Source organism: Sycon ciliatum, chromosome 1 (assembly GCF_964019385.1).
Source record: "Sycon ciliatum chromosome 1, ocSycCili1.1, whole genome shotgun sequence".
NCBI classification, from domain to species: Eukaryota; Metazoa; Porifera; class Calcarea; order Leucosolenida; family Sycettidae; genus Sycon; species Sycon ciliatum.
This window is the reverse complement of record NC_088643.1, coordinates 25,789,764-25,816,056: the sequence shown is the minus strand read 5'-3', so window position 1 is coordinate 25,816,056 and position 26,293 is coordinate 25,789,764. Positions and strand designations below refer to the sequence as shown.

Below are 26,293 nucleotides of genomic sequence, written 5' to 3'. Positions count from 1 at the left end.
CAACAAAGCTATCCTCTACGGATGGGAAAGACCCTAGAGCAGATAAGGAGATCAGTCTGGTTTGCTTGCCTTGTCACTAGATGGCGTGGCCATGGTGTCAGCCATTGTTCGGAAGACAGCATGCAGCGGTGTGCTTTCTGTGTGTTCTCTGTGCAGTCTGTGTGTTCTCTGTGCACTCTCTATTGTGTTCTTCATGTGTGTTATTGCAGTGCGTGCGTTATTGCAGTGCTATTCTCAGTCAGTGGCAAGTTAGCGTATTATTCGGATATTGTTATTGTTTGTATTGTTTATATGCATTTGAAGCCTGTGACCTGCTGTCGCAGCGAGTGTTTGATTGTGTGTGCGCGACGCGCGTCTCAATTACGTGTTGAGGACTATGATTTATTGCTACAGTGCGCGAGGAGTTACAGAACAACAACACGAGTGTACAGTTAGAAGTTGCATTGATTGTTCGATTTATTTATTGCATTCTGTATTGACTTTTAAAGTTACGAGATTTGTCATCCAGGACACGCGCTTGCTGGGTCTATGCTGTGAGTTATCCAGCTTCTAGTTCTATTTTTGATCGCCATTATTCCATAGTGTTGTACTTGCACAACTTCGCTCTATTTCCTTCTCTCAATACTTATTTACTTTCAAAGCTTCCCGCAGCGATTCAAATTCACTTCCCTCTTTTCTGTTTTCTTGTTTTGTCTTTTTCTTTATGCCACGTCTGCGCTCGATCACACGATCGATGTGAGCTGCAGCTGTGACGTCATGTACCACTAAATGCACTCTTATTTTGGCTGCGTGCACAAGGCGTGTACAATGCGTGCATAAGGCGTGCACAAGGCGTTTCTTGTGCGTGCATTGCACCGTGTTCTGAAAGAGTTTTTGAGAAGACGAGCAAGTTGTCGTTTTAGATTGTCTGATGTGCGGTGGAAAGCGCGTCTTCACGCGTACAGCCATCTTCTGTTCGATGCGCACATGTCCATTGTGATCAGCTGGTATTGCCATTACCGGAATAGAGTCTAGAATCCAAGTGTTGCGCCTTCCCTGCGTCACCTGGACAGAATCAGTAAAAAAAACGTATATTTTCGGATCCGTATACCGATTACAATGTAGGTCAACACCTCCATATCCACACCTGGGGGGGGGGGACCTGGGGGGGGGGGGACCTGGGGGGGGGTAGAACAGCAGGATTGCAAAACAGACAACTACTATTGCGCTAACCTAGACACAAGAAACCTAACCGATGTAAGCCAGACTGAATTGGCAATGCTGCTTTGCACGTGTACACACAGTTAGCAAACCGCCACCGCCGCCGCCGCCACCGCCACTGCCACCGCCGCCACCACATTGACAAGCAAAAGCATAGCTGGACAATTCATGCAAGGCAACTGCTCTCGCACCAACCAATGTCTTAGGGAGTAGTTTTCTGGCATCGTCAATGGCTTCTGAGAATTGATGGGTAACTGCCTGCAGTGTACAGTGCAGAGAAATAGACAACTTGGATTTATGGTTTTGTGTGCAGTGTCCTCTGGCGGGTCTTCAACGCCCTGACGAAATCCGGTGGAGTGAGTCAAATATGCGCCGGGTAACGGCAGTCCAGATCTAGACCTGCAAAGCCTGGTGTAAACACTGGAGTGTGAACCGGCGGCAGGGTGCAAACTTGCCTCACTCGATCGGATTGCATTGAGCAGCACTGCATATACCCCCCCCCCCACACACACACATACGCCATTTACACTATGTACACCATGTACACAGACAGACCTCAGACCTCTGACATGCCCATCGCGGAAGCGATGATAGCGAACAGCTATGTTAGACATAGCAACTTGTGCTGGGATTACACCATTCAACAGCTTGCAAGGCTGATGAATTGACCGCCACTAATTTTAGCCTGGGATCCACCACACAGCTGATTGAAGTGACTTTTTCTGGCCAGTGAATCATTATTTTTCATTTTTTTCATTTTTTCATTTTTCATTTTTCCGACATACAGTAGTCAACTTCGCTTATAATATTCGACACTCGGCGGGGCATCAAAAAGGTGTCCTTATTCGCGAAGTGTCGTTATACCCGAAGTCTCATTATATGTATTACAGTGGGATGGGACTTTGCTCTGGGCATGGAAATTCTGTCGTTATTCGCGAATTGTCGTTATATCCGCAGTCGCTATTAGCGAAGTTGGCTGTACACACCACACCACATACTCCGGCATACACTGGCTGTTGGTAACCACCCAGGAGAATGAAAGAAGAGCTAGGAGAATGACAAAGAGAAGAAAGACGTGTGCGACCATAATCGTCAGGAATTGAACCCGCAACCTCTCGATTGGAAATCGACTGCACATACCACTGCACCATATGGGACACACACACACACACACACACACACACACACACCATGTGCGGCATGTAAACACACATACACACACACGCACACGCACGCATACACACACGCACGCACACGCACGCATACACACACATTTACATACCATGTACCATGTATACGCCCGTTGCAAGAGAAGCACGCAAATCTGCAAATGCACTGCATGTACAGATTTTCTCTTATAGCAACGATAGCGAACAAGATCTGATTGAGACAAATTGAGACTTGCACCAGATAACTGTCCAATCCACACAACTGGCGAAGCCATGTGAATCGACCACCAATGCACACCTGGTCTACGCCACACGGAGTACATCGGCATAAAACGGTCAGGACGGTTACCTATGCACATCCTACACTTGCTGGGGTAACCAGTATAGACAGCACGCTGCTTTGATAGAAGCAGACACTAGATGCACTGGTACCTTGAAGTAAAATTGGAGCTACTTTACCAACCAGCCTCGGCTACTGAGTACTGGGAACCCAGAGCCAACAGACATACCAACAACCTCAGCCACGAAAGCTATTATAGTTACGGCACACTGGATTGTGGAGCCGAAACCAGTCCAACTTCCAAATGCTTTGGCAAGACGGTAGCCTTCCGACAGGTTGGACATACACACACATACACACACACACACACACACACACACACACACACGAATACACGAACACACACAAACTTCATCAGTGGGTTCAGAAATGAGAATCTCAATCTGCATCAAGTCACACAAACTTGCAAACTTGCCTTCAAAGAAGCAAAAGACGTACAGATGTCGTCCAGCTCTTTCCATTCCTTCTCTGCACAGTTCATTTGTTTGTACGCCACCTCCTTCTTTCCGTAGACATCATCATTTGTCCTCTGAAGAATACCCTGTACGGTTTCTTCCACTTCTTTTGAACTGTGTGACCTGTTGTCAAAAAGGCGTGAGTTGTAAAACCTTTCCGGGAGCATGCCCTTCTTCTTCATGTCCATACCGAGACGATCTGCATCAGCCATCAGCATGCAGAAATAGTCAGCTGCACGGCCGGTGAGGTCTAGCTTCTTGCACTGCAATTTGTAGTCTTGCCTCAGGTCCGCCTAATGTTACGTCACAGAAGCACAAGCAGCACACACACACACACACACACACACACACACCACACACACACACACACACACACACACACACACACACACACACACACACACACACACACACACACACACACACACACACACACACACACACACACACATGTATGTCCTCAGGTTCTGAACCTAAAGCCGCTGCGTGTACCCAAGGGGGGAAAGGATAACGGCAGCACGTGTGCTACACACATGCACACAAGCACCCTTTACCACCACACATGCACACAAGCACCCTTTACCACCACACATGCACGCAAGCACCCTTTACCACCACACATGCATGCAAGCACCCTTTACCACCACACATGCACGCAAGCACCCTTTACCACCACACATGCACGCAAGCACCCTTTACCACCACACATGCAAGCAAAGTATATGTATACACGCCTGCTGCACTCGCACTTGTGCACGCACGCACACACGCCCGCACGCTCACCTGCACGCCCGCACGCATGTGCACACACACACACACACACACACACACACGGATTGCATAACACACGGATTGCATAACACACGGATTGCATAACACACGGATTGCATAACACACGGATTGCATAACACACGGATTCACACTACCTTGTAACCGTCATGTTCTACTAGCTCAAAGCAGATGCCGTCAAAGCTGATTCGGGGGTCATCCGCGTGGAGTTCTGGGTCCTTTGCATCTCGGACCTTGCTACGTGTGGTTATGAAGCTCCGTGCCAAAGCATCAAGCTTTACATCCAGCTGTTCTTCTAGCTTTTGTGCAATCTCAAGTCGAATTATCCTACAAAAAAATCAACAGATATATCCGTGGTTGAGTGTCTGCAAGGGCAAACTTTATGTGCCATACTTTACCGGTTGTACGAGCTAAGTCGACCCCGTTAGGCGTTTAACCGCCCCAGGTATAAGTCGACTCCCGTTAGGCGTTTAACCGCCCCAGGTATAAGTCGACTCCCGTTAGGCGTTTAACCGCCCCAGGTATAAGTCGACTCCCGTTAGGCGTTTAACCGCCCCAGGTATAAGTCGACTCCCGTTAGGCGTTTAACCGCCCCAGGTATAAGTCGACTCCCGTTAGGCGTTTAACCGCCCCAGGTATAAGTCGACTCCCGTTAGGCATTTAACCGCCCCAGGTATAAGTCGACTCCCGTTAGGCGTTTACCCGCCCGAGTATATAGTCCGCAGGCCAGGGTTGAAATTTTTCGAGATAAAAAAATCTCGCTCCCGCTCAGGGGGGACCAAGTTTGGTTGTGGCGAACCGAAAGAGGACCCCTCGGGCTACTCGAAACTACTTTTGGGTATCCCCGGAGCTGGGGCTTTCGTGCGGAGTAAGCCCTTTTGGTTCCAATTTTCGGAACGACCCCAAGTGCGCAGTTGTCGTCTCCTGCAATTTTGAGTACGCGGAGAGCCTGCTCAAATTTGAATTTCGCTTTCACGTGGCGCGGCACGTGGGGCGGCACTGCAGAACTAGAAGAAATTGAAGCAGTCGGATACAACAAAGAAAGCCGAAAAGGGCTTACTCTACACGACCAACCGATCCATGGCGACTGTTTCGGGTAGCCCAAGGAGTGCTCCTTCATCCTTGGGCAACCATACATGTCTCCCTTCGACTGAGCACGCAGGTTAGGGAAACGATAATGTTTTACTGCGCCAGATGAAGGAATCGTCGAGATAGAGAAGTTTTGGTGACTGACATAATTATAAGCATAAATTATATCTCCCAGAGGCGATGGCCTGTCGAGGGATAGAGATATGATATGGACACTGGAGTATGGAATCAGTTGATCCGAAACCCCGCCGGAACACTCGGCAATCTGTGCAGGCCCCAATTGTCGAGCCAGGCCGTCAAACCTGCATTTTCTGCGGCTCTTTGAAAAAGAAGATTCCAGGCAAAAGCACTAAGCAAACAACGTCGCTCTTGCAATCCGAGGATGGCGAGCAAACCCTTCGTGCCGCTGCCGAGATCAGGCAGGACGACAAGATCTTGATAGCAATAGGCTCGAGTTGCTTGATAGCACGCGAAGCGTACTATCATAAGTATTGCTACCGAGAATATACTCGGGCCAAAACACTTGCTAGGCTGCAAGATCAGGGCGAGAGCGCAGCCACTTGTGCGCCTGTTGCCAGTGCGGGCACCGAGATTGATAAAGATTTTTTTACTGAAGTAGAAACGCTGCTGTTTGTGGAATGTTTGGTTCGGACCGTCAGTGACCTGACTCGATTGTTCAATCAAGTGTCCATAGAAGGGACAGCGCTAGCGAGAAACGAAAGAGTCAAGGGACTACTAATGGATAAGTATGGCGAGTCCATAACGTTCTCTCGTCCCCGCGCACGGAATAAATCCGAGTTGGTTTACGCCACGGAACGTGCACCAGTGATAATAGCACGACTGTATGACAGGGACGCTGCGAGCGAAAGCGAGAGTGAGGAATCTGGTGACAGTCCTAGTGCTAGCGCCTGTGAGAGCCAAGAGGGTATCGCTAGTACCACTACCAGTAGGTCTACCAACTATGGAACAAGAGCACCCAGACGCCCCGCTGAAGTGGATGTGCACCAGACTGTTATTATGCAGGACAGCATACGTCTGGTATACCATTCGGCTAGGCTCCTGCGGAATGCCTGTCAGCAACAGGCAGAGAGTTTCGACACTACAAGCACAAGTCCTGGCAGCAGCACTGGTATGATTTCAGTGAAGCAAGCTGAGCAGTGCATTCCTGCCCTGCTCCACAATTTCCTTGTGTGGTTTTTGAGCTCAGGCCAGCATGACAATATACCAGCAGCATCCAGCAAGCTTGAAGTTGATTCCACGCTCAACCGCTGTGTGATGTCCTTTGCACAGGACCTAGTGTTCCAGTGCACAACTATCGTGCCACCAAAGCATGTTGCTCTTGGTTTGGCTGTACACCATCTGTACAGAAGTGAACGACTTGTGACCATACTGAACAGATTTGGCCACAGCATTGCGTACGCCCAGGTGCTGGAGAGAGAGACACGGATGGCCGAAAGTAAACTCCACAGCAGGGAGGCTACTGACGGCCTTCCGGATATTGTCGATCTCTCCATGCCATTCTTCCACGTTGCTGACAACAACGACCTTAACGAGGAGACATTGGATGGAAAGGGCACGACCCATTGTACCAACACCATTGTGGTCCAACCCGTGTTGCGGCCCGTTCCACAGCCTGAACTGCAGCCCGCTATGCAGCCTGAACAGCAGTCCGTTCCACAGCCTGTACTGCAGCCCGCTGTGCAGCCTGAACAGCCATCCACTACACAGCCTGAACAGCAGTCCGCTACACAGCCGATGGCTGCTACTGAGAGCTCTGGGGGAAAGAAGCGGAAGCGAGCCCTTTCATTAGAGCCAGAATCGCTCCCGGATTTTGTTGGCCGACAGAAGGTCAACCCGCCACGATTTCCATATGCTACAATAGAGCAGTTGGATGGTGTAAAGCACGATGGTACAGACGCTGTTGGTCTTGTAGACTTTGCGTGGCGGCTTGTGAGGGCGTGTCGGGATGCAGATCTCTGCAATCCTGTGATGTCTTTGTCCGAAGAGAATCCCAATCAAGATGTGCCATCGTGGTCAGCATTTAATGGTCTTACAACCAGTGCTAGTACCCCTCCTCGCTCCGTGCTTGCATACTGTCCTGTCGTGAATGCTTCTCCTACTGAACTTTCCACAGTGTATGGTATCCTCAAGAAATGCGTCAGCCGGTGCGAGCGTGCAGGAATGGCCTTCTCACTGATTGTTTTTGACCAAGCCATCTATGCCAAGGCCCTGGATGTGATTTCTCAACGACAAGAAATATGATCGGAATGTCCGGAGACCCATGAAAGCGTGACAGTAATAGTAACTTTACAGATTATGCCAGTACTAAGACTTTATTATTATAATCAGAGACTTCATGCTAGGAAATAATAAATTATCCTTCTAGTGTACTTGTCCTATTTCCTATTTTGTGCAGGCTCCTTGTTGTATAATATGTTCTCAAATGTGACATACATTATTACAATGTATTACTATTGCGAAATGACCCAAAGGCAGTATGCCTATCGAGGGGTTCATTTGATTGAAAGAACAGTACTACTACTAGTATGTGGGGCTTGATGAGGAGAGAAACGCGGAAAATGAACTGCAAGGTGTAGTGGCGGAATTCCGTTGATTGCATAAGCATGGTTAGTGTATATTGCATTCCGTGTATTGACGCTATTGTGTTCTATTCTAAGAAATGCTATTGAGGTAGTAAAACACCTCCGATCATCATGAAAATGTGTACACAGCTAGGTCTGGGCCTTGGCTACTTCATTCCAAAGCAACACTGTTGGTATTTAATCTGCAAGATACCTAAATTGGGAATTATCACTTTGGTTGCTATGGTAACACTCTTCAAGAAGTATTTCGTTGATTTGGTCAACAAAGCCCCATGTTTCTGGGTCAAGTGACACAGATCCTGAAAGCTCTATGTATTCTCTATCATTTGCACATGTCAAACCTTGGTCCCCCTCGAACGGGAACGAAAAGTCACTTTTTTGCACCTTGGCCTGTGGACTAATACAGTAAAACCTGGTTTAAGCGACCACCCCACGGTGCAAGCAAAAGCGGTCGTTAAAGCCAGGTGGTCTTTCGAACCAGGTCCCATACATTCGTGGCATATCGGATTGTGTACATACATGTGCATGATTGTACTTCCATGTACTCATATTGACAGGTGTGGAGCATAGAATACTTTGGTGCGGGCCAAGCGCACCCCACTCAAGTGCATGCAGCGCATCCTGCTCTGTCACTTGTCACTTCTGTTGACTGCACGCACTTGCTTCAGAGCGCACTTCAACCGTGGTGCAGTCAACTCTGCCAGCCAAGATGGCACTTTTGGATAGTTTTGGTCACTGTGTGCTGGTCCAATATGGCACTTAGTACATTAAAAGTCGGTCGCTGGTCGCGCAAGGCAGGTGGTCGCTGTATCTGGTGAAGCTTCTGTGCAGAACTGTCCGTGCATGGAAAAACGGTTCTTCAAAGCAGGTGGTCGCTAAAACCAGAGGTCGCTAAAACCAGAGGTCGCTAAAACCAGAGGTCGCTAAAACCAGAGGTCGCTAAAACCAGAGGTCGCTAAAACCAGAGGTCGCTAAAACCAGAGGTCGCTAAAACCAGAGGTCGCTAAAACCAGAGGTCGCTAAAACCAGAGGTCGCTAAAACCAGAGGTCGCTAAAACCAGAGGTCGCTAAAACCAGAGGTCGCTAAAACCAGAGGTCGCTAAAACCAGAGGTCGCTAAAACCAGAGGTCGCTAAAACCAGAGGTCGCTAAAACCAGAGGTCGCTAAAACCAGAGGTCGCTAAAACCAGAGGTCGCTAAAACCAGAGGTCGCTAAAACCAGAGGTCGCTAAAACCAGAGGTCGCTAAAACCAGAGGTCGCTAAAACCAGAGGTCGCTAAAACCAGAGGTCGCTAAAACCAGAGGTCGCTAAAACCAGAGGTCGCTAAAACCAGAGGTCGCTAAAACCAGAGGTCGCTAAAACCAGAGGTCGCTAAAACCAGAGGTCGCTAAAACCAGAGGTCGCTAAAACCAGAGGTCGCTAAAACCAGAGGTCGCTAAAACCAGAGGTCGCTAAAACCAGAGGTCGCTAAAACCAGAGGTCGCTAAAACCAGAGGTCGCTAAAACCAGAGGTCGCTAAAACCAGAGGTCGCTAAAACCAGAGGTCGCTAAAACCAGAGGTCGCTAAAACCAGAGGTCGCTAAAACCAGAGGTCGCTAAAACCAGAGGTCGCTAAAACCAGAGGTCGCTAAAACCAGAGGTCGCTAAAACCAGAGGTCGCTAAAACCAGAGGTCGCTAAAACCAGAGGGCGCTAAAACCAGAGGTCGCTAAAACCAGAGGTCGCTAAAACCAGAGGTCGCTAAAACCAGAGGGCGCTAAAACCAGAGGTCGCTAAAACCAGAGGTCGCTAAAACCAGAGGTCGCTAAAACCAGAGGTCGCTAAAACCAGAGGTCGCTAAAACCAGAGGTCGCTAAAACCAGAGGTCGCTAAAACCAGAGGTCGCTAAAACCAGAGGGCGCTAAAACCAGAGGGCGCTAAAACCAGAGGTCGCTAAAACCAGAGGTCGCTAAAACCAGAGGTCGCTAAAACCAGAGGTCGCTAAAACCAGAGGTCGCTAAAACCAGAGGTCGCTAAAACCAGAGGTCGCTAAAACCAGAGGTCGCTAAAACCAGAGGTCGCTAAAACCAGAGGTCGCTAAAACCAGAGGTCGCTAAAACCAGAGGTCGCTAAAACCAGAGGTCGCTAAAACCAGAGGTCGCTAAAACCAGAGGTCGCTAAAACCAGAGGTCGCTAAAACCAGAGGTCGCTAAAACCAGAGGTCGCTAAAACCAGAGGTCGCTAAAACCAGAGGGCGCTAAAACCAGAGGTCGCTAAAACCAGAGGTCGCTAAAACCAGAGGTCGCTAAAACCAGAGGGCGCTAAAACCAGAGGTCGCTAAAACCAGAGGTCGCTAAAACCAGAGGTCGCTAAAACCAGAGGTCGCTAAAACCAGAGGTCGCTAAAACCAGAGGGCGCTAAAACCAGAGGTCGCTAAAACCAGAGGTCGCTAAAACCAGAGGTCGCTAAAACCAGAGGTCGCTAAAACCAGAGGTCGCTAAAACCAGGTTTTACTGTACACATAAGTCGACCCCCGTTTACCCGTCCCGTCGGGTATAAGTCTTTTTTATTGCTATAATCTAGAGTGTGGATGCAAGTTTTTGCGCTCCGCGGTCGAGTTTGTTTCACCGGTGTAGCTCCCTTCGGCAGGACTGCACCTACACTGATTTGTTCTAGTGTTGATGTATGACTCAATAATATGGCGACTAACGAAGATATGGACTTAGCTCTGCTGACATACGAGGAGCTGCTCACAGTCGCCCAAGCTACAGGACTGACCAACCCGGAGACAATGGGCCGACAAGACTTGGCTGTTGCCCTTCGCAAGGAAGGACTTTAAATACGGAAGTCACCAGACCAAATGGTAAGCGGCCTGCTCTCCACTTTCCAGCTGCTTAATGAGACTATAAAAGGTATGGCTTCAGAAATAGAATGTCTTCGAACGAGCAAGACAGACGCCATTGTCTCCTTGCAAGTAGAAGTTGCTCAACTGAAGGGAGTAGTAGAGAGAATGCAGTCCACAAATCCCGTACCCGTAGCGTCCCCAGCTTGCACTGACCAAGAGAAATTGTACAGTAGCACTGCAAGGAAAGCTGCCTCACCAACAGGCACACACACCAGCACGGACGGTAGTACACGTACTACTACAAGAAGTAGTACCCCAACGGCCAGACCTGACCTGCCCGCCAAACCTCAAACGCAAGATACAAGCACAAGCGACAATGGGTGGCAAAACCCACACCGCCGCCGCCCTGCACAAGCTGACACCAACACTACCAGTAGTCCACTGAAACGCACTATCACAAGCACGGTTCACAAAAGAGCCAGCTCGTACCAAACACACTGACCTTAAGGGCGTGGAGCGGGTGAAGCGCACGGCTTTCTACCTTGGCAATGTAGACCTTGGATGCGATGCTGCCTCAATTGAACTGTGGTGTAAAAAGAAAGATGTCGAAGTTTTTCACTGCTCAATCTCAGAATCACGATACTTTGGTACAGCTTATGCCCACCTGGTTGTGGGAGAGAACTGTGTAGACAAGATCCAACGACTTCCTGGCCTATGGCGGTGTTGCTATCTTAGTAAAATCAAGTGCATTTGGTCCTATTACCCACCGTACAGACCTACATCTTCCGCAATTCGAAGCTACCTGGGTAGAGATATCGCCATCCACTGCAACCTCTGCTTGCCCCAAGCGCCAGCAGCCCATCCAAATTGCGGCTGTCTACCGCCCACCGTCCACCGACCCGTCGGTGATAGATAACTTTTACACCTCATTTCAAAGCTGCTGGACTAAAATACGGACCCCTGGCTCGCCAGTCCTCATCATGGGAGATTTCAATGCTGAATGTTCCACCTGGTATGGAACAACAACAGACACTGCAGGCCACCACCTTTCATGTCTTCTTGACATGTTTTCCTTGCAGCAACACGTCACATTCTCGACCCACCGCTCCCACAAAGGCAATGAGGCTGCTCTGGACCTGATGATCACTGACACCGCAGCCAGCATCTGCGATCCGCGCCCCTCAGCCCCTCTCGGTCAGTCGGACCACTCAATTGTTCTCGGCCGTCTGTGCATCCCGACATGTACCGCATCACCACCCGCACCCAACACTACACTGCCCTCCCATTCCTTCCAGATACCTGACTTCAGTCAGTTTGACATCTCCTCCATTCTTCCCACTCACCTAGTTGCTCTAAATGAATCCATTGCTAATGTGAACTGGCATGCTGCTCTCCAGTTGAAGCTTGGAGATCCAAACCGTACTGCTCCAGCATTTTATGACATCCTTCATGGTCTATGCTTCGCTTTCCTACCCACCCGGTCGCGCTCTTCAGCCCCTAGTAGCCAGTGCAGGCTAATTTTTATTTTTCAAGGAAACCCTTCGAAAATGGTACCAATCGATTCAGCATGGCATTTTCATTCCTCCTGCAAAGTTTCAGCTGATTTAGAGTCATGAGAAGGACGCTATGGCGATTTGAAGATCGAAAAACTTCACTTTTGTTTGTCAAGAAGAAAGACCATGATCGCACACAAATCATACAACCCGTGTGGCACAATGATTTTTGAACGAAGTTGATCCGCGGACCCCGTGCTTCGCGCATGCACGCATGCATACTGCACAGTACAGAGGCTTTTTTGAACGCAGATATGTAGTTCTTCGTCTTCTTCGAAATATCTTCCAAATGCGTGGTGCTGGTGTTGTTCTTAGCTTCGTCAAGGCAGAATGCAGCTGCATGTGATGCTCCTGTGTGTTCCTGCATGTTCTCTTTTCGCGTCTCGACATTGTAGCGTCCAGACTGAGCTCGACTGGAGAAGATTGAGGAGACTATGCTTTGATCCACATGGAAAATTGATGAAATTTGGTAATTATCGTCGGGCGCTAAAAAGCGCTGGGGAGCATGGGGCTAAAACTTCGTAGCAGTCATCCCTACCATGACAGGCATCGACTGGTATATGTTCCATTCTGTTCCCAACCACAACGGGTCGTCTGCGAAGCTTTCTTCTTCGCCGATTCTCGGACAGATCGTACGTCTTCGCACTGTATCTCTCGTCTCCCTCAACGGATCAAAACACGGTTTTCGCCAGGACGAACACAAACCCCCAGATTTCGCGGCGGCAACATCTTCGAGTAGGGAAAAGCTAGCAGCTAACCAGGAATCACCAACAAACACGTGTAATACTCAGTGTGATTTGCGACAGCTGTCATTGTGCCGTCGCACCATGCATGTACCATGCACGGGAAAGGAACACGGATGAGTCGTTTTATTACGACAGCCTGCACTGGCTACCCCTAGACGACGTACACCAAGTCCCCCGTGGCTGACACGTGCTGTTAAAGCTCAGCTGAAGAGGAAGCGAGACTCGTACAGCTTGTATCGCAAGTATCCTACCCCTAGCAATCACGAGCATTACAAGTGCGAACGTAACAGAGCACGAGTCCTATCTCGAGAGGCTCACCGCCAGTATGTGTCCTCCATTAGCACTAACCCCTCATCCATTATTGCATCCACCCCTAGTTTGTTCAAGTTTGTTAAGCAGCTTCGTTCGCCGTCCCCTGTTGGAAACCCTATCATCACTGAACTCCATGAAAATAACACAGTACACAACGACCCTACCCAGATTGCCAATGCTCTGAATCGCCAATTCATCAGCTTTGGAACACCGGGTGATCCTGCATGGTCTCTTCCTGGTATTCCATACCACGGGCTCCCAGCACTACCCTCTTTTAGCACTACTCCCACCGCCATTGCCCAACACATCCGTCGCCTAAAGCCCAAGAAGGCGTCAGGTGCAGATGGCATATCCCATGAACTCCTAAAAGCCCTGTCTCCTAGTATAGCTATCCCTCTCAGCCTAGTTTTCAACCAGTCCTTCGCCACCGGAATCTTCCCTGATGTCTGGAAGGCAGCTGTGGTTGTGCCTATTTACAAGAATAAAGGCAGTAAACTGTCTGCATCCAATTACCGGCCGATTTCACTCCCAGGGGCGTCGGAAGGTATTTTAGTGTGGTACGGTCAGCCAACTAAAGTGCAATATACCCGTGGGAGAGGGATGGCTGAGCCGAAAAATTTGGCAATTTCGAGCCCAAATCAGTGCATTTTATTGATTCACGGGGTACTTGGGGCAAAAGTTTTTGGCAATTTCGAGCCCAAATCAGTGCATTTTATTCCCGTAGCTATGCAGAAGACGTTACTTAAGACGTTACTTCAGTAACGTCTGGCGCTAGCCAGGGTCCACACAGCCTTAATTTGGTATTTGTTTGTGTGTTTGTTTGTTTGTGTCACGCCTGGCGCTATCCCGTATCTGACGGCAAAAATCATAGGGATGTTATACATTTTTCAATTCTCCTATTTTTCAGGCATATCCTGGGATTCGAACCCGCACTATCGCCCTACATGCATTCCCCCATACACTTTGCATTCATACCCATTCTTCCAAGTTGCTTCACGTTATGATCTTGCGTTTGAAAGCCCTATTTAAATATTGCGGGCAGCTGTATGTGGCCAGCTGTGTTTGATGGTACGGCACGGGAGACGGTGTCGTATTACCCTCGATCGTACCTGTCGTCCTGTCCCATACCTATCCCTACCGTACCGTACCATCAAAGACGGCTGGCCACAATGCATATTCAAATAGGGCTTTCAAATGCAAGATCATAACGTGAAGCAACTTGGAAGAATGGGTATGAATGCGAAGTGTATGGGGGAATGCATGTAGGGCGCGATAGTGCGGGTTCGAATCCCAGGTTATGTCTTGAAAAAAAAGGAATTTTTTGAAGACCGGGGATGCATGCAGGGCGCGATAGTGCGGGTTCGAATCCCAGGTTATGTCTTAAAAAAAGGAATTTTTAAAGAATTTATAACATCCCTATGCTTTTTTTTGTCTAGGTCATCAAGGCAAAAAAGCATAGCGTAGGGCCCTGAGCTTCCAAGCTCTCTCGTTGATTCACGGGGTACTTGGGGCAAATAGTGGTACGGTCAATACCGTAGTGACCGTACCGTGTGCGACGCCCCTGCTCCTTTCCACCATTTCAAAACTCTGTGAACGTGTGGCATTTGGCCACTTATACCAACATGTGAACCCGGTCCTTGACCCGTCACAGTCTGGATTTCGGCGAGGCGATTCGACCGCCTGGCAGTTGCTGAGACTTGTGCAGAAGCTATATGAATGCAAGGATCAGAAGTAATTTAGCCTCCTATGTTTTTTCGACCTGAGCAAAGCATTTGACACTGTCTGGACAAGGGGTCTCCTCCATAAGTTAGCAGCGTTTGGCGTAGCCGAGACGTGTCTGCAGTGGCTCACCAGCTATCTCACTGAACGTCGACAGAGTGTCCGAATTGGACATGCCCTGTCCGCCCCTCTAACAGTCCACTCTGGAGTGCCCCAGGGCTCTATCTTGGGGCCTCTATTGTTCATCGTATACGTTAACGATTTGGCAGGTTTGGATCATACCTTACTCTATGCGGACGATACAGCGCTCCATATAACCGAGCAAGGCTTATTACAAGCCTGCGACTCGCTACAGTATCACATTAATCACGTTGTGCGCTGGATGTCGAAGTGGAAACTCCGCCCCAATGTGTCGAAAACGGCAATCCTTTGTATCCCCCCACGACCCTCCAGTGACCTCACCCTCTTTACGACTCGGCTTTTTACTTTCCCTGATGATCCCATTGCTATCAACATTGTTAAAAATCACAAACACCTTGGTATATTTCTTGATGAACACTTGTCCTGGGATTCGCACGTAACCTATATTGAAAAGCGAGTTAGCTCCGCGATAGGCTGCATTTCTCCTCACATCTCCCATCTACACCATGGTTGTCGAATACAAATTTATCATTCTTATGTTCTTCCTTTGTTTGATTACTGCTCTCTCGTTTGGTCCTCCGGTCTATCCTCCGCTCTTATGCATCGGTTAGAAGTCACCCACCGTAAATTACTTCGATTAATATTTCGCATGCCCCCTCTGACCTCCTCTCAGACGCTATACATTTTGGCTTCCTCTTCCCCTCTCTCAGAACGTTTTCCCCACTCGGCATGCAAATTCATTCACCGTATTAAAGGGGAAGTTAAGGCAAAAATTGAAATTTCACCAGTTGTAGTCTTCGGGGTGCTGAGTCGAATGGTCTTGGTCCGAGGAAGCTGAGACGCTTCCTTCCTACTTGAATCCCAATCGAACTCGCGCTCTTCCACCGAAACTGGGTGACTGCGCCCTACTAGATGGGGATTTGTATGCAAAATGTCACTAAAAGCGCCATTTCGGTCTTATAAAAGCACGGATGACCGCGATTGGCCCATATGTTGTAGTCTTTTGGACGCTGAGTCGACTGGTTTTGGTCCGAAAAGGCTGCGATGCAGCGTTCCTCCTTTATTCCCAATCGAACATGGTCGAACAAGTGGTCACGTGCTGCTGCGTACACCAGTCACCTGGTCACCGTGCCTGCAGGGTACAACTTACTAGCCTGTTTGACCTTTTTTGGGTGCAGTCCTGTCACTCGAGTTGAACTCGAGTTGAACCTTGGTGTGAAAGTTGTCGCCTGCTGGCTTGGTGACCAGGTGATTTGGGCACCCAGGAGCACGTGACCGCTTCTTCAACCATGTTCGATTGGGAATAAAGGAGGAACGCTGCATCGCAGCCTTTTCGGACCAAAACCAGTCGACTCAGCGTCCAAAAGAGTACAACATATGGGCCAATCGCGGTCATCCGTGCTTTTATAAGAACGAAATGGCGCTTTTAGTGACATTTTGCATACAAATCCCCATCTAGTAGGGCGCAGTCACCCAGTTTCAGTGGAAGTGCACGAGTTCGATTGGGATTCAAGTAGGAAGGGAGCGTCTCAGCTTTTTCGGACCAGGACCATTCGACTCGGCACCCCGAAGACTACAACTGGTGAAATTTTAATTTTTGCCTTAACTTCCCCTTTAAGCTTCAACTTGCTCCTCCTCATGCACTTGCGCATTTAAGCTGGTTCGATAATAGCTCGCGTACTAGATGTTCTCTCCATTTCCCACTTGCCAGAACATCGATCCTTTTAAAATCCCCTCTGTTCAAGTCCTATTCTCATTGGTCTCGGCTTCCGCAGGAGGTAAAGTCTCGTGACACCTTCGCTGCATTTTGTTCCATTCTGCCCGCGCCTAAGTTGAATTGAATTGAATTTGTTGTTTTCCATTGCCAGCCTAATCTTCATACTGCTCTCTCCAGGTTCCTTTAGTACTCCTTTTGTTTTCTTTTGTTTTCTCTTTTTCTTCTCCTTCTTTTTCTCAGTTGTCCCCACCATGGCTGGTTAAAATCGCCCGCATCACATGCTTATTGGCACTATGTCATCGTGATTGTGGAATAATAATAAAATATTTAAAAAAAATAAAAAAGTCGACCCCCGTTTACCTGTCCCGGGTATAAGTCGACCCCCGTTTACCCGTCCCGGGTATAAGCCATTTACCCTTCCCGGGTATAAGTCGACCCCCGTTTACCCGTCCCGGGTATAAGTCGACCCCCGTTTACCCGTCCCGGGTATAAGTCGACCCCGTTTACCCGTCCCGGGTATAAGTCGACCCCCGTTTACCCGCCCCGGGTATAAGTCGACCCCGTTTACCCGTCCCGGGTATAAGTCGACCCCCGTTTACCCGTCCCGGGTATAAGTCGACTCCCGCTTACCCGTCCCGGGTATAAGTCGACCCCCGTTTACCCGTCCCGGGTATGTCGACCCCCGTTTACCCGTCCCGGGTATAAGTCGACCCCCGTTTACCCGTCCAGGGTAGAAGTCGACCCCTGTTTACCCGTCCCGGGTAGAAGTCGACCCCTGTTTACCTGTCCCGGGTAGAAGTCGACCCTGTTTACCCTCCCCGGGTAGAAGTCGACTCCCGTCTACCCGTCCCGGGTATAAGTCGACCCCCGTTTACCCGTCCCGGGTATAAGTCGACCCCCGTTTACCCGTCCCGGGTATAAGTCGACCCCCGTTTACCCGTCCCGGGTATAAGTCGACCCCCGCTTACCCGTCCCGGGTAGAAGTCGACCCCCGTTTACCCGTCCCGGGTATAAGTCGACCCCCGTTTACCCGTCCCGGGTAGAAGTCGACCCCTGTTTACCCGTCCCGGGTAGAAGTCGCCCCTGTTTACCTGTCCCGGGTAGAAGTCGACCCCGTTTACCCTCCCCGAGTAGAAGTCGACTCCCGTCTACCCGTCCTGGGTATAAGTCGACCCCCGTTTACCCGTCCCGGGTATAAGTCGACCCCCGTTTACCCATCCCGGGTATAAGTCGACCCCTGTTTACCCGCCCCGGGTAGAAGTCGACTCCCGTCTACCCGTCCCGGGTATAAGTCGACCCCCGTTTACCCGTCCCGGGTATAAGTCGACCCCCGTTTACCCGTGCCGGGTATAAGTCGACCCCCGTTCACCCGTCCCGGGTATAAGTCGACCCCCGTTTACCCGTCCCGGGTATAAGTCGACCCCCGCTTACCCGTCCCGGGTATAAGTTGACCCCCGTTTACCCGTCCCGGGTATAAGTCGACCCCCGATTACCCGTCCCGGGTATAAGTCGACCCCCGTTTACCCGTCCCGGGTAGAAGTCGACCCCTGTTTACCCGTCCCAGGTAGAAGTCGACCCCTGTTTACCTGTCCCGGGTAGAAGTCGACCCCGTTTACCCTCCCCGGGTATAAGTCGACTCCCGTTTAGCCGTCCCGGGTATAAGTCGACCCCCGTTTACCCGTCCCGGGTATAAGTCGACCCCCGTTTACCCGTCCCGGGTATAAGTCGACCCCCGTTAACCCGTCCCGGGTATAAGTCGACCCCCGTTTACCCGTCCCGGGTAGAAGTCGACCCCTGTTTACCCGTCCCGGGTAGAAGTCGACCCCTGTTCACCTGTCTCGGGTAGAAGTCGACCCCGTTTACCCGTCCCGGGTAGAAGTCGACCCCTGTTTACCTGTCTCGGGTAGAAGTCGACCCCGTTTACCCTCCCCGGGTAGAAGTCGACTCCCGTTTACCCGCCCCGGGTATAAGTCGACCCCCGTTTACCCGCCCCGTTATACATGTAAGTCGATCCTCGTTTACCCGCCCCGGTTATAAGCTGACCCCTGTTTACCTCCCCCCCCCCCCGGTTATAAGCCGACGCCCGTTTACCAGCCCCAGTTATAAGTCGACCCCGTTTACCGGCCCCGGGTATAAGCCGACCCCCATTTACCCGCCCCCTGGCGACAGACCAGAGGTTATCAGCTTCTCGATAATCTTGCATTCCACATTTCCAGGCGGTTGTACAGTCAACTTCGCGAATAACGACTGCGGATATAACGACAATTCGCGAATAACGACAGAATGTCCATGCCCAGAGCAAAGTCCCATCCAACTGTGTCACAATTATATAATGGGACTTCGGGTATAACGACACTTCGCGAATAAGGACACTTTTCTGATGCCCCGCCGAGTGTCGTTATAAGCGAAGTTGACTGTACGTAGAAGGCGCGAGAGATGAAAATTTCTATTCCTCTTAGCCGTATGGCAGGGCCTGCTCACCAAGCGAGTAGTATGGTAGGGCCTGCTCACCAAGCGAGTAGAGATTCCAGGTGTCAAGGACTCCGAGATTTTCCACGGTCGCGATGGAGCGGAATTCCTCTCGCCTCTTGTCAAAGTGCAGACGGAGCCATCTATGAAATCGGTTACTGTATCGCTCCGGCCCAGTCTGCCAGCTGTCCTGTAGGCTGTAGCGACTTGTTGTCGTTTTGGATATACATGACTATAAGTGACAGTTTAGAGAAGTGCTGTTCTGCGTGCACCAATACATGGCGATAATGGGCAAAGCAATTCTCCAGGTTGCTGGTCCTGAGGTTCACGAAGCCGTGGGTTGTGACCAGCTAAGTGCCGGACTGAAGAGATGATTGCAAGCGTACAATTGGTCATCAAAATATGGTCTGCTAAATGCATGTCGAGTGTAATGACATGGGCCATGATATCCAGTGTAACTCGGTTTAGACGTACACCCAGCATGTACAGCAGGGAAGTGTACCGCTTTGTGTCCGAGATCATGCTCTACTTCTTATGCTAACATACACCTCAATGAGGATGATCACTACACCTGTGATCCACACAATGTCCGTACTAAGCAAGAGAATGATTTGAATTTATTAATCAGAGCCCATCCCCAGTGAGTTCAACTGTCGCATTCATGATGCCTTGCTGTCCACCATAGCATGTCGTGAGAACTACAGTCAACTTCGCTAATAGCGACTGCGGATATAACGACAGAATTCCTATGCCCAGAGCAAACTCCCATCTAACTGTAAGTCTGTAATACATAATTTGTATTATAATGAGACTTCGGGTATAGGGACACTTCGCGAATAAGGACACTTTTCTGATGCCCCGCCGCTGAGTGTCGTTATACGCAAAGTTAACTGTAGTTACAATATTCATAGTTTACTTCAAGCGGCGACGGAAGAACTCATAATGGAGAACTAACACTGACAACGAATGACTGACGACTGTCAACAAACGTCTGACTCTGACAACGAACGTCGGACAACTGACGACGACCGTCGGACAACTGACGACGACATGGCAAAAGGAAAACATGATATCAGAAATTGGTGCCCTCGTCAGCACAAAAGGTGGTGTACTCAGCACAAAAAGGTGCACGTGTCAACAACAAAGCAGCGCAGCAGCATGTACGGGTCAGCAGCACAGAGACACAAATACAGCAGCAGCTACGACGAAGAGACAACACGTGCAGCCACATGTACACACAGAGACACAAACACAGCAGCAGCTACGACGAAGAGATAACACGTGCAGGCGCAGGTACAACACTTTGCTCTCAGCCTCACCCTTTAATGAGGATTAGGTCATACTGCGCCAGCCGCCATCGCGATCGATTGCCAAGGCTTTCTTCACCTCCTACTGCCTGCAGATCAGTTCGTATCACCTTTGCACCGATGAGCGCCGCGCATGCAAATGAAACACACACACAAAACACGGTAATCATAAAAAGGCAACTGTAGTGATCCCTCCAACCAGTGAGTAGTGATGTTGTTTCGTGATTGCATTTTTTCATTCTGTGAAGTTCCGGTTGGGTTTGAGTGGAAATATTTATGACGTCATAGGCAATACACTGTTATTATCATAGCTTGAAGCTCCGATGCGCAACAGCACATGTGTGCAATAGGTGGGTGAGTACAGTAGCAGACGGGTGCTAGGGAGGGCCTGAATATGCTTGCGCATATTTTCGCATATTTTGGTCCTTTTGACACAAGTGAAGTAGTCTTCTCCCCCTGGCCCTCGCCACACAACAACGCAAACTCTTGATCATATCTGCAATACTTATATTATACCAAGAAATGACGAGGGCGCAGGAGGAGAGAGACAAACTTGGTGAAAGACGAAACGACGATAGGAAAGACTCCCGGGAAAAGACTCGAAGAAACAACCAAGAACAAGCAGTAATATTGCGACGACAAATCGGGACAACCAATCAGGGACTAATACGTACAGAACACATGACCAAGACCAAGACAACCAGACCACGGACGAATCACACATGACTCTCATTCCCAGACCAAACTAGCACTGCGCATGTACAGCATTCACTTGACAGTCACTCTCACACAGACGGAAGCACATCCTCACACTCTGACAACGCGTACTCTTGCATGCACCACATACCATAAACGTCACACATCACACCATACTCGCGCGTACACCTAGACCATAATATGACATCAGACACTGGACTCCACCAGACAAGAACCAAATACAACAACATGCGTAAATCATAGTCGAACAGAAATCCGCAACACAAGGTTGCATAAAGTAGCAAATCTAGCATATTGTACCAAATCTAGCATATTTTGCTACAAGGAGCAAAGAATTCGCATAATTATAGGGCAGATTGCGGAAATGGACAAGGAAACTTACCATGGCACGCTCGGTTAGGGAACACTTTCAAAACTTAGCCAGGAAGGAAAAATGCTCATCCAAACACGGGACGAAAATTTGACCCGAGAAGAGAGTGTCCGCGACTCAAGGTCGCATAAAGTAGCAAATCTAGCATATTGCACCAAATGTAGCATATTTTGCTACAAGGAGCAAAGAATTCGCATAATTATCACTGATATCAGTTCATATTTCGAGCATATTTCGAGCATATTTTTCCGTTTTTGTGTGATTTCGAAGCATATTTTGAAGCAAGTGGCCAATATGCGAAAAGCATAATATGCGAAATTTTTGAGCATATTGGGGCCTCCCTAACGGGTGCAATAGCAAGCGCGTACAACGGCGCATACGTGCCATCATGTGCGTGACTGCGTGTGCCATAGCGTGCACGTGCACTCAATCCCTTTAAAAGTACCGTGATGTACTTGTATTACGAAGATATATACCCAGGGATATAATGCGAATTAATGAACATTGAACAACAATGACTTGGGCCAGGGGTGGGGGGGGGGGGCTGTTTGTTTGGAATGCACCAGTCACAAAATTCCAATTGTGTACTGCAGTACATGTAGTATGGCTCTTTTAAAAATGGTTGTCCATTTGAAGGTTGGGGGAGGGGTAGCCCCTTCCCAGAGACGCCATCATTTTTCGCCACTTCTGCTTTTCGCAACCGTGCCAAAAGAAGTGCAAGGTGCTGAAATCGCACCCATATTTTCAGAACAAGCTCAAAAGTTGCCAACATCGCAATTAGTTACTTGAAATGAGAGAGTTCTTGTGCATACCTTGATGCCCAAACAACCAAAAAAAAAAAGGAGCGGAACCTCTATCATAGCAGAAGTGCAGAGACGGCAAACTCTTTACCCCTTCCTGCTGTGAACTACAAATTTATACACAGTGCAAGTCGCATGTTGCACGCATCCTCCATTATTTCAGTGCACGCTAAGGGAATGCACAGAACGCAACTACCGTAGATCTACATTTCTCTGAAGTGAGTCTGAAGGCGCACGAGAAACGAATAAGTATTATGCGTTTGTCCGACATGTAGTCTGTGACTTTTGACCTTTTGATGCCCGTGCCATTGGGCCAAGTTTGTGGAAAAGTTGCGAGTAGTTCGCGTAAAATGAAGAAAGTTACGAAAGTTGTCTTTTTCTTCCACAACGAAAGTTGCGAAAAAGTGGTGCCGGCGGAGAATCTTTGGGAAAGGGCTGGGGAGAGGGGTCCAGGTTAAAAGATCTACTACTGATAGTCCTTATATAGAGCAAAAAGAGGTGACAAAGAGCCAGACAGGATGTGGCAAATTGCCCAAATATGGACGAAATGTGTACATTAGCCTCAGTCATTAGGTAGAGCCAGCATGACCTCTCTAATGTTACGCGGAGAACCTCTATGAGAGCACTGTTTGCTTGGAGGGAAATTCCAGAAATTTGAGACAATTTCATGACAATATCGGGGAAAACCCCCGGTGGTAGTTGTGAATGGTACACCAACCCCAAGTGTCTTACTTCCAGAAGGACCAGTCTCCTCCACTGTTCACGCACATCTTCTGAAACAGTCATAGAGAGATCGGGGTGACTCGATGATTCCGTATCTCTGCCTTCTGCTACAGCAGCAAGCCAGCTTTCGCGAAAACGTTGTTGCTCTTGCACAAGGTGACCAGGGTGTGCTTTGATGCGCTCCCGAAGCAGTCTAGCGCACAGAAATTACAACATACATGAACTGGCCGCGCTGAAACATACCCACGCAGTGAATACCATGAATCGTCTCCTGCAAAAGTGATCATGAAGTATAGAAGAGTCCGCTGGTCCAATATTCTGTTGGAGGCCGGCCCCTAAAACCATGCCACCCTACAGCAGTCTCAAATTTTTGAGGCCCGCGTGAATTATGAGCACCCTGCATGTGGAACCATAGCAGGTTTTGGCATCCCAGGCACGGTGTCTGGGAACGAGGCTGTTGCCGATTGGCGCTGACAAATTATTAATTTTGTGAATAATTGCACTGGTCCGGTAGTGCCGCGTGCCACTCTTCCACCAGTGATATCACTGATACCACTAATACCACTGATATCAGTGGTATCAGTGGCCTACAGTGATATCAGTAATATCAGTGGCCTACAGCGATATCAGTGGTATCAGTGATATCAGTGGTATCAGTGATATCAGTGGCTGACAGTGGCCACGCATAAGGTGCGTTGTCCGTAACTGGAGTGTGTCACGGGCACAGGCTTCTGTTTGAATTGAATACCAGTAGTTTGGTCATGCACATGTATCTCTAAAATTAATAGAGAAATGACATCATGTCGTTGGGAAAACTCAGGCCTGCATTGAAGCCTGTACAAGGCTCTAAATTGCAGTAAGTCGGAAGAAAGGTTTGCAATATTGCACGCCTGTAGCATATTAAAAAAGCTAGTGTCACGCAGCGTGGTGATATCGGTCTGTGGCTTTTATACGTTTGATAGCTGTGATTAAATTATTGTCTCCTTGCAGATTACTTGGTAGAGAATGATTATCTGAAGCATATCATTAGAATGATTTTTAGGGCAATATTCATGCTGACCGTCCCATCATTACCGTTTTAATTGGCGGTCTGTGTCCCGCAGCCTAAGCGGATAGGCGAGCAAGCAAGACAGGGTGCGCCTCCACCAAGCGCCTAACCGCTGCTGGGATCGCTGGGATCTGGAGAGAATAAAGTACACATACACGGTGTTTCTTGTTAGCAGGCCCCGGGGGTGTTAAAATCACTCGCAAAGGTGAAAGTAAGAAGCCAAAAATATGCGGACAGTTCCTGGATTTCGGAGACAGACATGTTTGTGATACTTATTTCATGGCAAACGTCATACTGAGGTAGGGTACTGCTACGTCTCAGCCGTCCGTTCCTCTCCGCCGTCCTTTCATCTCCTCTAGTTTCAACCGGCCCTAGGACAACAAGAAGCTCTTTTAATGCTGCTACACTCATACCTCGGTTATCCGGACTTCGAAGTTACGGGCACTTCGGTCTACCGGGCACTATTTGGGCGAGTTTCAGGGGAAATATTACTACTCTTTTGTCACTTTTCGTAGAAATATTGACGTCATATGCCATATCGATGGCCTTTTCCCCATCAAGATGTATATGATTCGGAGTTACGGACATTTCAAAGTTACGGGCAGTGCAAGGTCCCGGACTGCCCGGATAAACGAGGTATGAGTGTATTGCAATATCTAAATTCCGGACGACTGACGGTGTCAATTCCTTTTCAAATCGTGCTGCACTGTTCCGACTTAATTCTTTGCCTGTGGAGTGGCGCACCCAGCACCGCTCTCCTACCTTTGCTAAGCACCTTCAGACCATGCTAAAAGACGCAGCGTCTTTTCAGAAGTACTTTGATCTTCTTTTCAGCAAATGCCCTCATTGATCTGCATCGCTTGTATTTTTTAACTGTGTTTACTGCGTTCCTAGTTTAATTTCGTTACATCTCTTTAATTCTTGCCTTTATCCCATTAATTAAGACCATGCTAAAAGACGCAGCGTCTTTTCAGAAGTATTTTGATCTTCTTTTCAGCAAACGACCTCATTGATCTGCATCGCTTGTATTGCATACCCCACGGTGTTTACTGCTTACTTCTGCTTTATTCCCGTAGCTATGCAGAAGACGTTACTTCAGTAACGTCTGGCGCTAGCCAGGGTCCACACAGCTTTAATTCCCGTAGCTATGCAGAAGACGTTACTTCAGTAATGTCTGGCGCTAGCCAGGGTCCACACAGCTTTAATTCCCGTAGCTATGCAGAAGACGTTACTTCAGTAACGTCTGGCGCTAGCCAGGGTCCACACAGCTTTAATTTGGTGTTTGTTTGTTTGTTTGTTTGTTTGTTTGTGTCACGCCTGGCGTTATCCCGTATCTGTCCCGTACCGTATCGCACAGCTGGCCATTTGCTGGCTCCCGTATCTGTCCCGTACCGTACCGTACCGTCAAACACAGCTGGCTACAAACAGCTGGCCACAATATTATGTACATGTATACGACTCCCTGTGTGTTGCAACTGTGCTTGAAGGGGACGGTTGCACTTTTTGTAGCTCCGCTTTATCTGAGTTTTCAGTCGTTCCTCTTACTAGTCTTGCCAAGGGGGTGGCTCTGGGTCCACCAGAGTTGCCCCTGGCGTATTTCTGAATTTGCTGGGGCGAGGGTTCCGCGACGCGGTCGCCAAGGTAGTGTCTTTTCAGTCACGACCGTTGTCGTCCTCGTCTCTCCATTCGCGGTGGTGTAGCTGACCCCCGAATGGTTTCAAACTGCGAAGCTCGGAGGAGTACAGTGGTGGCAGAGGCATGAGCTGTGAGTGGAGACGGTTACTGGAGATGGATGGTGATGCAGGGAGAAGAGTTACGCTGCCTGACGCCGCGTGGGAAATTGTTTGAACCTGCAATTTCAGTTCGAGCGCGGTGGACTTCTAGACGATGTGTCCTCATGGCTGTTTTTCAACGCTTGGCCTATCGCTGATATCCCTGCGTGGGATGTTCTTCCAGTGGAGTCCAGGTGGGACTTCGGGTGCCCACTCTCCATCACCTGGTTGATTGTTTCGGAACTGCAAAAATAATTATTGTTTCCTATTTTGTGCGCATCTCTTGTCATCTCTCTTTTCTATACGTCGCACACCAGATGTACTACTATCGCCGTCTTTCTCTTGCTTTCTCTCCCTGCTTGCTGTTTTTTTTGTTTCTGTTGCCACTGTCCCTCATCATACCCATGCTTGGGTGGTGGGCGGCGTGACCC

At 49.1% G+C, this 26,293-nt stretch overlaps 1 protein-coding gene across 4 annotated transcripts in view; it reads right to left on the bottom strand.

The window, feature by feature from the left end:
• LOC135820196 (uncharacterized) overlaps nucleotides 1-26,293 on the bottom strand; it is a 45,924-nt gene that overhangs the window by 11,497 nt on the left and 8,134 nt on the right. For all 4 annotated transcript variants that reach the window (XM_065333520.1, XM_065333511.1, XM_065333526.1 and 1 more), the window contains 7 exons: nucleotides 24,117-24,221; nucleotides 23,052-23,235; nucleotides 20,445-20,542; nucleotides 4,091-4,280; nucleotides 3,121-3,457; nucleotides 1,396-1,454; nucleotides 1,000-1,044 (listed from right to left, as the gene is read on the bottom strand). In XM_065333520.1, the coding sequence (XP_065189592.1) occupies nucleotides 1,000-1,044; nucleotides 1,396-1,454; nucleotides 3,121-3,457; nucleotides 4,091-4,280; nucleotides 20,445-20,542; nucleotides 23,052-23,235; nucleotides 24,117-24,221 (1,018 nt within the window). The remainder of the gene's footprint in view (nucleotides 1-999; nucleotides 1,045-1,395; nucleotides 1,455-3,120; nucleotides 3,458-4,090; nucleotides 4,281-20,444; nucleotides 20,543-23,051; nucleotides 23,236-24,116; nucleotides 24,222-26,293) is intronic.